Source organism: Bacillus rossius, chromosome 1, assembly GCF_032445375.1.
Source record: "Bacillus rossius redtenbacheri isolate Brsri chromosome 1, Brsri_v3, whole genome shotgun sequence".
NCBI classification, from domain to species: domain Eukaryota; kingdom Metazoa; phylum Arthropoda; class Insecta; order Phasmatodea; family Bacillidae; genus Bacillus; species Bacillus rossius.
The window spans coordinates 249604049-249619516 of NC_086330.1; the positions used below are offsets into that span (position 1 = coordinate 249604049).

The 15468-nt window shown below is 47.2% G+C and overlaps 1 protein-coding gene across 1 annotated transcript; it reads right to left on the reverse strand.

Moving 5' to 3' along the window:
- Window positions 1-712: 712 nt before the first annotated feature.
- LOC134527118 (collagen alpha-2(IV) chain-like) lies at window positions 713-14894 on the reverse strand. Its single transcript, XM_063359488.1, has 13 exons — window positions 14856-14894; window positions 11982-12442; window positions 11392-11820; window positions 10855-11337; window positions 10588-10800; window positions 10323-10478; window positions 10052-10210; window positions 9568-9996; window positions 9301-9405; window positions 8872-9192; window positions 8439-8764; window positions 4667-4902; window positions 713-802 (listed from the first exon to the last, which is right to left on the reverse strand). Exons 1-13 carry the CDS (start codon window positions 14892-14894, stop codon window positions 713-715), a joined length of 3447 nt encoding a protein of 1148 aa, XP_063215558.1.
- Between the last annotated feature and the right edge of the window lie 574 nt (window positions 14895-15468).

Genomic DNA, 15468 nt, shown 5'->3' on the forward strand with positions numbered 1-15468 from the left:
CGTTGTAATTACAGGATTACAAAGTATTTTCAAAGTTGGAATAATTTATTTTTGTGACTATTAACTTTTATAAAGATTATTCAGGATAGTTTTTCTGTCACAAAGGTTTATTTGGCACACCGGTGTGATTGGTGAGTCCCCGGGTGCTCATGGAAGGGAATGCAGCCACGCGGTGGTCATGTGGACGACTCGGTTCGCATGCGCTTTACAGACTTCCTCGGCGCGCGCATTAAATTGCCTTTCCGTTGCCTACTAAAATATCCCCCTTCGTGCGCCTATATAAATATAAATGAAACAAAGTACAAATGAATATATGCTTAAAATTAAATAAAAATTAAATATATATATATTACTGCACTGAAAATGTATCCCATGACGACCGGGTTCTACTGATTTCAGTTTCAAGAAGTTTCATAAATCACCCCAATAAATACTAGCTGGTTTCTTACTGCAGGCTTAGTAATTATTTTACCATAAAAATAGTTTTGGAAACACATTGGCACTATGGTTGTTTGACTGTTTACTGAGGACGGGTTAGGATGTTTAATATATTTATTGAAAGTAACCTTAGATACAATTGCATATATTTTTTTACCTGAATTTTTAATTCAGGAATATAGATGCCCTGGAGCCAAAATTGGTTGGTTTTTCAATCATCCATATTAAAAATGCTATCAATAAACAAAAAAAAAAGGTTTCGATAATCCCAACTTCATGCCAATCCTTTGGCCAAGCTTATGAGTTTCACAACAGCCTGTCTGTTCCAGAACAAATCATGCTGCTGATAGTGACTAAGACCAAACTAAAATCAATATAACAAAAAATGTTATCTGAACAATACACGTTTCAATATGTAACAATTTTAAATATTGCATATTTTAAAATAAATTTAATTAAAAATTTTTAAAACACATTTGATTTTTAAGGAAACAGTTCTTAAATTAATTTAGAAATTAATTATTATGTTTTCAGGATTTCCGCGTGTTTAATGTATCTTTTAAAATTTAACAGTGCATATACTTTATTTTTCAGCACGTTACGAAGAACCGTAATTAAATACATACTTTCCGGAAAGAGAGACTACTTTTAAGTAATCTTATATGGGGAACACAGATTTTAAAAATATATTTTGACACACGAAATTGCTTTATGGCACAGAGAATCCTCAAGAACAGATAAAAATATAAAAACAGCAGAAACACGAATAAAAAACTAAATCAACTTTTGTAAAAAGTTAAACGCCTAGACCGAACAGAGAATTCCGTGGAAGAAACCATAACGGAAAATATCTGAGCTCAGGCGAACACAGCGGGCTGACAATCATGAGGCAGTTGCAACAAGAACTGTACTACAGTTTAAAAAAAGTATTTAAATCACAGCGAAAAATAGACGAACCCAATGATGATGCTAAACAAAAAATATTTGTCCAGAATTTTATATTAAGAGTAAGAAACTGCTGGACTATAACTGAATATAATTATATATTTCTTGACCTAACGATAAATACACGAAAAAAATATCATTACACTGACGATGGGTAATTTGAGACACAAACTTCACGAAAATTTTCAATATTTGGGCCTAAGACACTTACACAAATGTTTAATTTGTAATTTCATATATATGTATATATAATTAGGATGTTTTGGTTAAGTAAACAGGCCGTTAAGTACCACGAAAGTCAACTCGGGAGTCATGCAGCCACCTACTCCTTGCTGTATTGCGGGTAGTCTACCACCCAGCTACCTGGCTCGCAAGTCAGTGTGAGATGGTAAGTGGAGAGGACGAACAGTCCAGTCAACAGCGTGTCTCAGTACCAAGAGCGAGCAGGTGAAACTCCGCGCTGACACAGGGCGGGGCCTAGACGCTTGGACGCGAACAGGTAAGGGAGACTCATCTAGGCTTCCTCTTTGCCAATCGCAGGTGTAGCTGCAAGCCAAGCAAAATTAGCACTTATGTTAGTGTTTATATATTTTCATTATCAATTAATTTCAAATAAGCGTTTGGATTACTTTAAGTTAACTAACTTTATTAACTTAAAAATTGTTTTATTAATTTTTTCTAACAAAAATGGCAACTTGATTCTTTTAAAATTAAATGTATGTTTCAAAATGAACTTGCCAATACAATACAAATTTACGTTAATACGTAAACTGGCGTTCTTGCGTGGCGCACTCACTGTTTATTTACTGCTAGACATGCAACAAGTGACTTGAAACACGTTGGCGTCACCTGATTCTTCATGTAACAGTCGATGACAAATCCAAAATGGCCAACTAAAAAATGTAGCTGATGCCGGACCACGCACATAGAAGTCCGTCAATTGTAGAGTGTTCGAGCGTTTTTCTCACAAATACTATCCGGTTAAGTTCAACAATTATTTCACCGAATAAACACATTTATTCTTGCTGGAAACACAATTAAATAGTTAATTGCGTGTTGTAGAGGCGGTAAGGGGCCAAGAGACGCCTACAGCTAAGCGCCAGAGCCACCGAACTTTTTGAGACCTTTCAAATTCCCACAATGCAACGGGGTGCGATGCTCAAAGAATTCAAACGATTAAATCTTTGAAGGCCACGCCATCAAAAGATGGAAAATCATATTGCTACAATTTAAAAACGTTGTCAAAACTAATTGGGCCTGGTGCAAATAAATCATGTCAGAAAGACATAAGAAAAGTCATATAATTAACATCATTTAAACAAAACAAAAAAATAATTTTGGTGCTTTACAAAAGTAAAAAAAATAAAATAGTGCGGCGGGAAACGGTCTTTGAAAAAAAAAAGAAAAACAATAATAACACTCTGAACTGATGCTCCAGTACAACGGTACTAGGAAGGCCTAATTCTAAGGAAAATTAACAATGTTTGAATATTGTATGCAAAAAAAAATCGAGATCATTGAAAATATAGTAGATATTGAATTATGTACTTTTAAACATTTGCAGCTTTTTAATTGCTGAATTTTATTATTATAGACATGATCATTTAGTACTATTAATATTTGTAATTCCTGAGCTAAAATTTGTTTAGAAAATGATAAAACGTTGTACAACAAAAACTTCCAATTTACTTTAAAAATTACACTAAATATATTGATAAAAATTTGATAAAGGTGATACTACATACATGTGTTTTATATTGAGCTGACGTTAATGAATTATAAAATTTTACCCGTATTCATTTTCATGTTCTAATAATCTCACGTTACTGTATTCAAAGAAAACACGAGTAAAATCACTGAAAAAACCATTACAAGCACCACCCATTCCCACCATGTTTAAAGTTTAACACACGAAAATATACTTCACTGAGAAAAAGTCTGTAGAGAATCCAATCAAATGCTGTTCCTGCATTTGTGTCTCGGTAATTTACCTTCGTCTTACTCCATCTGAGGAATATAATTTTTTCATCTGTGATTGTTAATAATAAGGAAAGAAATTAAGAACGTCTGGAATTTATTATGGAATTAAAATCTGCTGAATATTTATAGTATTTCAAAACCATTTTTCTATAGAGTTTTGGCGTGGGATGTCAGATATTTTATAATATCCAGCAATGCTCCACACAAAGCATCGCTATGCGTCAGGGGAAGGGGAAATGACAAATTTAATCGTCAGCGAAAGTTCGTGCGGCAAAGACTAGAATGTGCATATTTGTTTCATTATAATTAATTCCGTGGCCCAAAACTAAACTGAATTGTTAATAAACTGTTGTGAATGTGAGCAACACCGTGACACGTGCAGGTGCAGAGCTGGCTGGCGACTGCCGCAACATTATATGCGCCGCGCGCGCCTGGAAGATAACAAGGATTGTCGCTTTCCCCCCTCCTTCCACCACTACCCGCGCGACGCCACGCCTTTGACACGTAACTGACACCTGACAGCTGCGGAGTTACGCGAGCCGCCGACACGTGTTTCGAGAGATTTCTGCCGTCGGGTCGGCGCTGAATGACGCGACTGGCCCCGGCCGCGCTTGTGAGTTCTGGAAATTGCGGCTGATATATAAAACGAGGACGGCGGCCTGTGAGGGAGAGTGGAGGCAGTGAGAGTTCAGGCGGGAGCTTTCCCGCGGTGGAGTTTCCGGGGCGATAGTGCCGCGGGTGCGGCAGAGTGGCGAAGTCCTTGGACGAAGGTTCCAGGACGAAGAGTTCAGTTCCGGGCGATAGTGTCGCGGGCGCGGCGGAGTCCCGAGCGAAGTTGCGAGTGAGGCGTCGAGTGGATCCTCGGCGAAGGCAAGTGCGTCGGCGGCGGCGGAGTGCGGCGACGGAGTCCTGCGACGGAGTCCCGCGAGGGGTGCTGCGGCGAAAGTTGCGCCAGAGGTGCGGCCCAGGAAGGTGTGCGGTGTGTAAGAACCGAGTGACTGGGGAATAGACATTTCTTTAAGTGTAATTAATTATTTTACATTTTAGAAGATTATTTGTTAGTGACATAAGTAGTGGCAATAAATAAAACTGTGTAGTGTAATAAAGTCCTTAATTGGGCTATCCTTTACGAACCCGTATTAAATCGCAACAATACGATACCGGAGGTTTTTTTTTTTTTTTAAGAAAGTCGTTATTTAAAATTCAACATAAATTTCGAATATTTGTTTTAAAATTTGTGTTTTGATTTTGTGTATTATTTGAGGTGTTTTGTAACAAGTGATGAACAGTAATGGACCTGTGCCTGAGGGCGAGGCGAGGCCGTGTGCTGATAGCAGTCGCCGTCGCAGCGGGCGCAGCGCGGATCTGCGCAGATGAGCGACTCCCGTGAGGCGCGCCTGGTGACTCGGAGCTGAGTGCCAGGCAATCTGCTGATGAGCCCGTGTTGCCACCGCCCCTCCCGCTCCCACTCCTGACCCCTGACCCATGACCCCGACGACCCCTTCAGCCAGGTGAGACTGTGGCTCGGGCGAACCCATCCTGGTGACATCCCAGCCCAAGTTCATTTATTTTCCAGATTTGTCAACCGTAAATAATTCATTCCAATTGTTCATGGACATAGCCAATAAACTTAAAAGAAAAATTACCTATGATATATACATGATGCAAATTAATCGTTAAATTATTTACATTTCAATATGAAACGTGGTCAATCCTTCATATACTATTATTATTGTGTACTTAAAATAAATATTTAAACCAAACAAGTAAACCGTAACAATCCAGATAGTGTGTCCAATAACTGTGATGTCAAGTAGTAATTTAAAACTAGCCCCACTTGATGCGTTCAAATAGCTGTAGAGTAAAACCCATAAATAAACTGTAACGTAGCTTATCCAGAATAAACTGTAGTACACCTGAGTTACTGTATGTAATTAGTACAAATAACACATTGGGAGCCATAAATTTCAAAATAAAGATCAGATTTTATTTTATTTTATTTTTGGTTTGCATATTATATAAATATTCACTTTACAAGACAACTAAATCTTATTATAGCACACTTAATTAAGTTAATATTTATACATATTACGGTATATTTAAAATGCCCATATTTTACATTAAAGTTGCAAATAAATTATACTTTTAAGTATTCCAAAACATATAGGCCTATATATAAAAAACAATTAAACATATTTAACTGATGTAGTGAGCCTAAAATATTTTTTCAGGAAAATACAGGTATTTATCTTTCCAAGATATTTATGCCAACACTATTCAATAAATTTGTAGAACACAACATTGACCTCTCAAAAACTCTATATTTATAAAATGTCACAAGTTACGGTGTAATGTTACTTTAGGTGTCTCAAATAAATATCCTGAATTTCCTAATAATTAAAATATTAAATTTATAAAATAGGTTATTAGCAGGAGACATGTTTTTCTGATGACAATTCAGTAATATAGTTCGATAGGTTATAAACTTTTCTTGTAGAATCTTTATTGCCCGCTATGCAGGATCAATGGACCATAAGCACCTATTCTTAATATATAATTTTGCCTAAATTTAATGTATTGGGGCACTAACAAAAATATAAATAATATACCATATCTTGGCAGCAGTTAAATCACTAGGTTATAAACCAAAAACTTGTGGAATTACCACAAATTCTAGGATAAAACGGCAGCACCTACACTGCCATTACACAAGTCCACACTTTTATCTACAGTCTTGATTTAATAATACATTGCTCAAAAATTGCACTATTGACAACACAAAAATGTTAGTTGCCATGATAACCTGACCAAAACATATCACTGACATCGCAAACGCATGGATTAAACTTTAAAAATGCTGAAACATTTACAAAATAAAAAAAAATTAAAGTATTGAACAACACACTATTTATTATTTTAAACTGTGTTCAAAATGTCTGCGTTAAATGTATGAAACTGTAGTGGAGCATATCGTATTCAAACAGAGATAAATAAAGAATATGTTCAGATTTTAAGGTAGGTAATAATAATATGCGATATTATATAGTTAAATAAATATATTGAATGTCACAGCAGTACTCTCTGCAAACTATGTTATTGTATAATAATGGTTTTAAAACTTTAAAATAATTTCATTTAATTATGAAACGTCAGTCCATCTTAGCCTTTTATGTTTATTGAACTAAATATATAAAAACAGATTTTTAATGCAAATAACGACTCATTCAACCTCAGTTATACGCATGTAAATTATACTTTAAAATTTTTTACGGAAATATTAGTCAAACGAAGTAATTAAATAATACCCATAGAAATTGTATAAAAGTAGTATATTTGGTTCAAAATAGAAAAAAATAGCATACATTTCGTTATAAAAAAGATCCCTCTCCCGTAAAACCACGCCAATTCATAGTACACAGTTTTTATCTATAAGGATACTTCTTTTGAACTTTGACTATAATATGAAATATGCTGACAGCCACGAAACGAATGTTTGTCAGCATTAAAATAGTACTTTTGGCCAATTAATTAAAATCAGGTGTGAAAACTATGGCTTCCACTGGTGATGATGACGAAGAAGCTTTGTGTATTCCGCAGTTTGAAAACACAATAATTGCGCGCGAGTGAAACGCCAGGATGATACTTAAAGTATAATGAATTCAATACTTGAGAAAGACACTCCAAGGACAGATGCACAGCTTTAGTGCGAATTCACCCTCTAGAGTACAATGCACAATCATGAACCTTTGAACCTCACTTTACTCTTTTTTCAACTATTTCCATACAGCAATGAAAAGAGCTCTTTTTATGTGCAAGGCAAAAACAATCTAAAATATTATTACACTTGGATCAACTGGTTTTATATTAGTAAATATCAATCACAATAAAATAATTGTAATTGGAACTGTAGTTACTGATTAAAGTTACAAAAGTTTTTAAAGTTACTAATATTTTTTTTGTATACTTGTGTCTTCTGTACAATTACAAGTATGGTAACAGCAGTATAACAAAAAATAAGTATTAATACAGAAATTCTGTAAGCGCACAAGTGATGAATAGCTTATCTCACCTTCCCAAAAAGTTTGTTCCCAGATACCTTTGTAAAAATGTAGCATTTTCTTTGTACTTTCTCCATACATATGGCGTAGAATTTATAGCATTAAAATTTACTATCACAAAAAAAACTTTTCGTGTTACGTAACAAGATTTTTTAACTGTGTTGGCACATATCGTTGGAAAAATTTCAACAATCGGCAAACGTGAAGGAAATTTCACGACACGAGTGGGTTTATTATTGGCGTTTAACGTAGCTCGTCATGTGACGTTGGCGAATGACAAGCCCCGGTGTGTTCCACCTCGCACGCTCACTTCGGGGCCTTCTGTCCCACGGAATGAGCTGCCTGTCGCTTGCGAACCAATTTACAGTTGCATTCTAGCGCTTCCAGTAGCATGCACTGACTGTTTTCTTTACGAACTCCGACATTATAACTGTGTGAAAAAATATCGTTCACAACATTAATGTATTGCGGCCTACAACTTATAAATATACCAGCCCAGAATATTTGGGCCCGAGAGTTTTGGGTGTGGGTTTTTAACCCAAACAAGCAATCTCTGGATATGGAGTTTGTAATTTATATAATTCCCATATTTAAGCCTATATGCATACAATAAGCAGAAAACTTTAAGTTATAAAGAACTTTTTTCATATAAAATAGTTTCTACGTTTACGTTTATCAATCTGAGCGCAAACAACCCTCCCCGCCCACTCTCCTTATGATCTATGAACATGACTGTAAGTATGAGGAAACTATTTACAACAAAGTCTAAAAACCTAAAATAATATTCCTGATAAAGTTAGGATCAAACTACTTTTAATATCAAACATCACAGTCAAATTATTGCTAAAGTAAAGATTGAATCAATGGAGGCATATTATTTTAATTCATAAATAATACTTTTACATGTCTTCGGTTGTAAAATGCATTCGTAGAAGACTGGCACGATACTGACCCAGCCAATCACGACATCCACGAAACCCCGGAGCTCCGCCCTTGCTTTTGATGCGCGTGTGGCACTCACTGCCACGAGCCCCGGAGCTCCGCCCTTGCTCTGGATGGCGCGTGTGGCACTCACTGGCACGAGCCCCGGAGTTCCGCCCTTGCTCTTGATGGCGCGTGTGGCACTCACTGCCACGAGCCCCGGAGCTCCGCCCTTGCTCTGGATGGCGCGTGTGGCACTCACTGCCACGAGCCCCGGAGCTCCGCCCTTGCTCTGGATGGCGCGTGTGGCACTCACTGCCACGAGCCCCGGAGCTCCGCCCTTGCTCTGGATGGCGCGTGTGGCACTCACTGCCACGAGCCCCGGAGCTCCGCCCTTGCTCTTGATGCGCGTGTGGCACTCACTGCCACGAGCCCCGGAGCTCCGCCCTTGCTCTTGATGCGCGTGTGGCACTCACTGCCACGAGCCCCGGAGCTCCGCCCTTGCTCTTGATGCGCGTGTGGCACTCACTGCCACGAGCCCCGGAGCTCCGCCCTTGCTCTTGATGCGCGTGTGGCACTCACTGCCACGAGCCCCGGAGCTCCGCCCTTGCTCTGGATGGCGCGTGTGGCACTCACTGCCACGAGCCCCGGAGCTCCGCCCTTGCTCTGGATGGCGCGTGTAGCACTCACTGCCACGAGCCCCGGAGCTCCGCCCTTGCTCTTGATGCGCGTGTGGCACTCACTGCCACGAGCCCCGGAGCTCCGCCCTTGCTCTGGATGGCGCGTGTGGTACTCACTGCCAAGAGCCCCGGAGCTCCGCCCTTTCTCTGGATGGCGCGTGTGGCACTCACTGCCACGAGCCCCGGAGCTCCGCCCTTGCTCTTGATGCGCGTGTGGCACTCACTGCCACGAGCCCCGGAGCTCCGCCCTTGCTCTGGATGGCGCGTGTGGCACTCACTGGCACGAGCCCCGGAGCTCCGCCCTTGCTCTTGATGCGCGTGTGGCACTCACTGCCACGAGCCCCGGAGCTCCGCCCTTGCTCTTGATGCGCGTGTGGCACTCACTGCCACGAGCCCCGGAGCTCCGCCCTTGCTCTTGATGCGCGTGTGGCACTCACTGCCACGAGCCCCGGAGCTCCGCCCTTGCTCTTGATGGCGCGTGTGGCACTCACTGCCACGAGCCCCGGAGCTCCGCCCTTGCTCTTGATGGCGCGTGTGGCACTCACTGCCACGAGCCCCGGAGCTCCGCCCTTATCTGGATGGCGCGTGTGGCACTCACTGCCACGAGCCCCGGAGCTCCGCCCTTGCTCTGGATGGCGCGTGTGGCACTCACTGCCACGAGCCCCGGAGCTCCGCCCTTGCTCTGGATGGCGCGTGTGGCACTCACTGCCACGAGCCCCGGAGCTCCGCCCTTGCTCTGGATGGCGCGTGTGGCACTCACTGCCACGAGCCCCGGAGCTCCGCCCTTGCTCTGGATGGCGCGTGTGGCACTCACTGCCACGAGCCCCGGAGCTCCGCCCTTGCTCTGGATGGCGCGTGTGACACTCACTGCCACGAGCCCCGGAGCTCCACCCTTGCTCTGGATGGCGCGTGTGGCACTCACTGCCACGAGCCCTGGAGCTCCGCCCTTGTTCTTGATGCGCGTGTGGCACTCACTGCCACGAGCCCCGGAGCTCCGCCCTTGCTCTGGATGGCGCGTGTGGCACTCACTGCCAAGAGCCCCGGAGCTCCGCCCTTGCTCTTGATGCGCGTGTGGCACTCATTGCCACGAGCCCCGGAGCTCCGCCCTTGCTCTGGATGGCGCGTGTGGCACTCACTGCCACGAGCCCCGGAGCTCCGCCCTTGCTCTTGATGCGCGTGTGGCACTCACTGCCACGAGCCCCGGAGCTCCGCCCTTGCTCTTAATGCGCGTGTGGCACTCACTGCCACGAGCCCCGGAGCTCCGCCCTTGCTATGGATGGCGCGTGTGGCACTCACTGACACGAGCCCCGGAGCTCCGCCCTTGCTCTGGATGGCGCGTGTGGCACTCACTGCCACGAGCCCCGGAGCTCCGCCCTTGCTCTGGATGGCGCGTGTGGCACTCACTGCCACGAGCCCCGGAGCTCCGCCCTTGCTCTTGATGCGCGTGTGGCACTCACTGACACGAGCCCCGGAGCTCCGCCCTTGCTCTGGATGGCGCGTGTGACACTCACTGCCACGAGCCCCGGAGCTCCGCCCTTGCTCTGGATGGCGCGTGTGGCACTCACTGCCACGAGCCCTGGAGCTCCGCCCTTGCTCTTGATGCGCGTGTGGCACTCACTGCCACGAGCCCCGGAGCTCCGCCCTTGCTCTGGATGGCGCGTGTGGCACTCACTGCCAAGAGCCCCGGAGCTCCGCCCTTGCTCTTGATGCGCGTGTGGCACTCATTGCCACGAGCCCCGGAGCTCCGCCCTTGCTCTGGATGGCGCGTGTGGCACTCACTGCCACGAGCCCCGGAGCTCCGCCCTTGCTCTTGATGCGCGTGTGGCACTCACTGCCACGAGCCCCGGAGCTCCGCCCTTGCTCTTGATGCGCGTGTGGCACTCACTGCCACGAGCCCCGGAGCTCCGCCCTTGCTCTGGATGGCGCGTGTGGCACTCACTGCCACGAGCCCCGGAGCTCCGCCCTTGCTCTGGATGGCGCGTGTGGCACTCACTGCCACGAGCCCCGGAGCTCCGCCCTTGCTCTGGATGGCGCGTGTGGCACTCACTGCCACGAGCCCCGGAGCTCCGCCCTTGCTCTGGATGGCGCGTGTGACACTCACTGCCACGAGCCCCGAAGCTCCGCCCTTGCTCTGGATGGCGCGTGTGGCACTCACTGCCACGAGCCCCGGAGCTCCGCCCTTGCTCTGGATGGCGCGTGTGACAATCACTGCCACGAGCCCCGGAGCTCCGCCCTTGCTCTGGATGGCGCGTGTGGCACTCACTGCCACGAGCCCCGGAGCTCCGCCCTTGCTCTTGATGCGCGTGTGGCACTCACTGCCACGAGCCCCGGAGCTCCGCCCTTGCTCTTGATGCGCGTGTGGCACTCACTGCCACGAGCCCCGGAGCTCCGCCCTTGCTCTTAATGCGCGTGTGGCACTCACTGCCACGAGCCCCGGAGCTCCGCCCTTGCTATGGATGGCGCGTGTGGCACTCACTGACACGAGCCCCGGAGCTCCGCCCTTGCTCTGGATGGCGCGTGTGGCACTCACTGCCACGAGCCCCGGAGCTCCGCCCTTGCTCTGGATGGCGCGTGTGACACTCACTGACACGAGCCCCGGAGCTCCGCCCTTGCTCTGGATGGCGCGTGTGACACTCACTGCCACGAGCCCCGGAGCTCCGCCCTTGCTCTGGATGGCGCGTGTGGCACTCACTGCCACGAGCCCTGGAGCTCCGCCCTTGCTCTTGATGCGCGTGTGGCACTCACTGCCACGAGCCCCGGAGCTCCGCCCTTGCTCTGGATGGCGCGTGTGGCACTCACTGCCAAGAGCCCCGGAGCTCCGCCCTTGCTCTTGATGCGCGTGTGGCACTCATTGCCACGAGCCCCGGAGCTCCGCCCTTGCTCTGGATGGCGCGTGTGGCACTCACTGCCACGAGCCCCGGAGCTCCGCCCTTGCTCTTGATGCGCGTGTGGCACTCACTGCCACGAGCCCCGGAGCTCCGCCCTTGCTCTTGATGCGCGTGTGGCACTCACTGCCACGAGCCCCGGAGCTCCGCCCTTGCTCTGGATGGCGCGTGTGGCACTCACTGCCACGAGCCCCGGAGCTCCGCCCTTGCTCTGGATGGCGCGTGTGGCACTCACTGCCACGAGCCCCGGAGCTCCGCCCTTGCTCTGGATGGCGCGTGTGGCACTCACTGCCACGAGCCCCGGAGCTCCGCCCTTGCTCTGGATGGCGCGTGTGACACTCACTGCCACGAGCCCCGGAGCTCCGCCCTTGCTCTGGATGGCGCGTGTGGCACTCACTGCCACGAGCCCCGGAGCTCCGCCCTTGCTCTGGATGGCGCGTGTGACACTCACTGCCACGAGCCCCGGAGCTCCGCCCTTGCTCTGGATGGCGCGTGTGGCACTCACTGCCACGAGCCCCGGAGCTCCGCCCTTGCTCTGGATGGCGCGTGTGACACTCACTGTTTCGAGGGAGGAACTCTAGTTGCCGAGACTGAGACCTAGTTTTTTTGTAGTTATATTCCACCCGCATCATATTAGCTTTCAGAATACGTAACTAACACTGCTGTATTAAATGTGAGAAGAAATGCATAAGCTTTTATCAGGCGAACAAACCAGAGAATATTAATTCGATTTATTTTGCTAGCCACACATTTTGTGGTGTGTCATACCAGAATTTTTTTTAATTTCTACTTCTTTATATAGAACATGATTTTTCATCAAAAAACATTAAGTGTTTATCGTAAAGTTTAAATTTCTGTTACTAAGCAATAAGTCATGATTTAGTTATATAACCACTACAAACTTAACACTGTATTTGAACCCTCCGTCCGTATTATTTTGTTTGGTAGTAGTTATAGGCCCACCCAACAGATGGCGTCACAAGTCTCGCAAAAGTATCAGTTTCCACTGTAAGAGTCACACATGAATATCTCCCTCCTTGCTCTATACGCACTGCGTGCTGGCTTGCACTGGAGTCGGCCAGCTGCTGCTACGGCTCGTGTCTCAGGACTGCGCAGGCCACCACACACACGCGGAATCAATCACGCGCACACACTGATCTCACACTACGTCAGTTTGTGAACATTTTTGTTTCAATAAAATAGCATTTCTTTCATATTTAATTAAACTATGGGTCCCCTGTTTTAAATAAAAGCGCAGCAGCCTATTTCAATTAGTGTTTTCAATGATTTACACAATTTAAAATGTTTCACATAGTTAATATATTTGAAGTTATGAACTAAAACTAAAGTGTCACGCACATCCCTATTCTATCAAAGTAGAGTAATATGTTGTGACATGAACATCCAGCTCATGACCCGAGGATGTGCTGCTTTATTCCGAGCTCATGACCTGAATAAGTCCTGCTTTAGTCCGAGCTCACGGCCCAAGTAGGTCCTGCTTTAGCCCGAGCTCATGACCCGAGGAGGTCCTGCTTTAGTCCGAGCTCATGACGTAGGATGTGCTGCTTTAGTCCGAGCTCATGGCCCGAGTAGGTCCTGCTTTAGTCCGAGCTAATGTCCCGAGGAGGTCCTGCTTTAGTCCGAGCTCATGGCCCGAGTAGGTCCTGCTTTAGACCGAGCTCATGGCCCGAGTAGGTCCTGCTTTAGTCCGAGCTCATGGCCCAAGTAGGTTCTGCTTTAGTCCGAGCTCATGGCCCAAGTAGGTCCTACTCTAGTCCGAGCTCATGGCCCGAGTAGGTCCTGCTTTAGTCCGAGCTAATGTCCCGAGTAGGTCCTGCTTAAGTCCGAGCTCATGGCCCGAGTAGGTCCTGCTTTAGTCCGAGCTCATGGCCCGAGTAGGTCCTGCTTTAGACCGAGCTCATGGCCCAAGTAGGTTCTGCTTTAGTCCGAGCTCATGGCCCAAGTAGGTTCTGCTTTAGTCCGAGCTCATGGCCCGAGTAGGTCCTGCTTTAGTCCGAGCTCATGGCCCGAGTAGGTCCTGCTTTAGTCCGAGCTCATGGCCCGAGTAGGTCCTGCTTTAGACCGAGCTCATGGCCCGAGTAGGTCCTGCTCTAGTCCGAGCTCATGGCCCGAGTAGGTCCTGCTTTAGTCCGAGCTCATGGCCCGAGTAGGTCCTGCTTTAGACCGAGCTCATGGCCCGAGTAGGTCCTGCTCTAGTCCGAGCTCATGGCCCGAGTAGGTCCTGCTTTAGTCCGAGCTCATGGCCCGAGTAGGTCCTGCTTTAGTCCGAGCTCATGGCCCGAGTAGGTCCTGCTTTAGTCCGAGCTCATGGCCCAAGTAGGTCCTGCTCTAGTCCGAGCTCATGGCCCGAGTAGGTCCTGCTCTAGTCCGAGCTCATGGCCCAAGTAGGTCCTGCTTTAGTCCGAGCTCATGGCCCGAGTAGGTCCTGCTTTAGTCCGAGCTCATGGCCCGAGTAGGTCCTGCTTTAGTCCGAGCTCATGGCCCGAGTAGGTCCTGCTTTAGTCCGAGCTCATGGCCCAAGTAGGTCCTGCTTTAGTCCGAGCTCATGGCCCGAGTAGGTCCTGCTTTAGTCCGAGCTCATGGCCCAAGTAGGTCCTGCTTTAGTCCGAGCTCATGGCCCAAGTAGGTCCTGCTCTAGTCCGAGCTCATGGCCCGAGTAGGTCCTGCTTTAGTCCGAGCTCATGGCCCAAGTAGGTCCTGCTTTAGTCCGAGCTCATGGCTCAAGTAGTTCCTGCTTTAGACTAAGCTCATGGCCCGAGTAGGTCCTGCTTTAGTCCGAGCTCATGACCCAAGGAGGTCCTGCTTTAATCCGAGTTCAGGACCCGAGGAGGTCCTGCTTCAGTCCTAGCGTGGAGCCGCGCGCAGTTCTGCGGCCCAGCGCCGTACATCTCGCCAGGAAGCAATAACTACAGCCTACAACAGGTTGCCAGCTCCGTGCGACAGCCGCCACAGGAGGACAGGGTCATGTTCCCTCCCCCCCGCTCTCCGCAGGACCTGTCCAGCAACGCCCGCCGCTAACGCGTCATAAAAAACAGGCGTCTGTAATATATGTCGCGTTAAACTCCGCCAAACCCTTTCCTCGGCCGCGACCAGGCCTGGGTGGGATTGAACCGTCCGAGGGCGGAGAGACAATGCAATAGCCAGAGGTCGATGGCGCGGATATTTATAGCCCGGCTAGGGTCTGGCCGAGTAATGGCTTCCGAAGGATTCTCAAGGCTGTGGGCGCCGGCCGGCTGGTGCTACACGCATCATTCTCCCGCCGCCCCGCCGCCCTTTATGTTTACTGCGCCCTTCCTGCTGCACCGCAGCCCTTCAGCCGAGCGCTCCACTCCGGCCCACTGCACACGCCACGTCATTCCAACAGACTTACAATTGTTTAACTATTAGTGACTATCTACTTGAGTCCTTTGTACTTCCAAATTCCCTTTCCGTGTTAAAAAAAAAATAATACTTTATCCAGGTATACCCTAGGCTCCGACGATCAGATTAGCTGCGGTATTAGCAACGTGTGACTGTATATGCGTGAATGTGTATTAATGT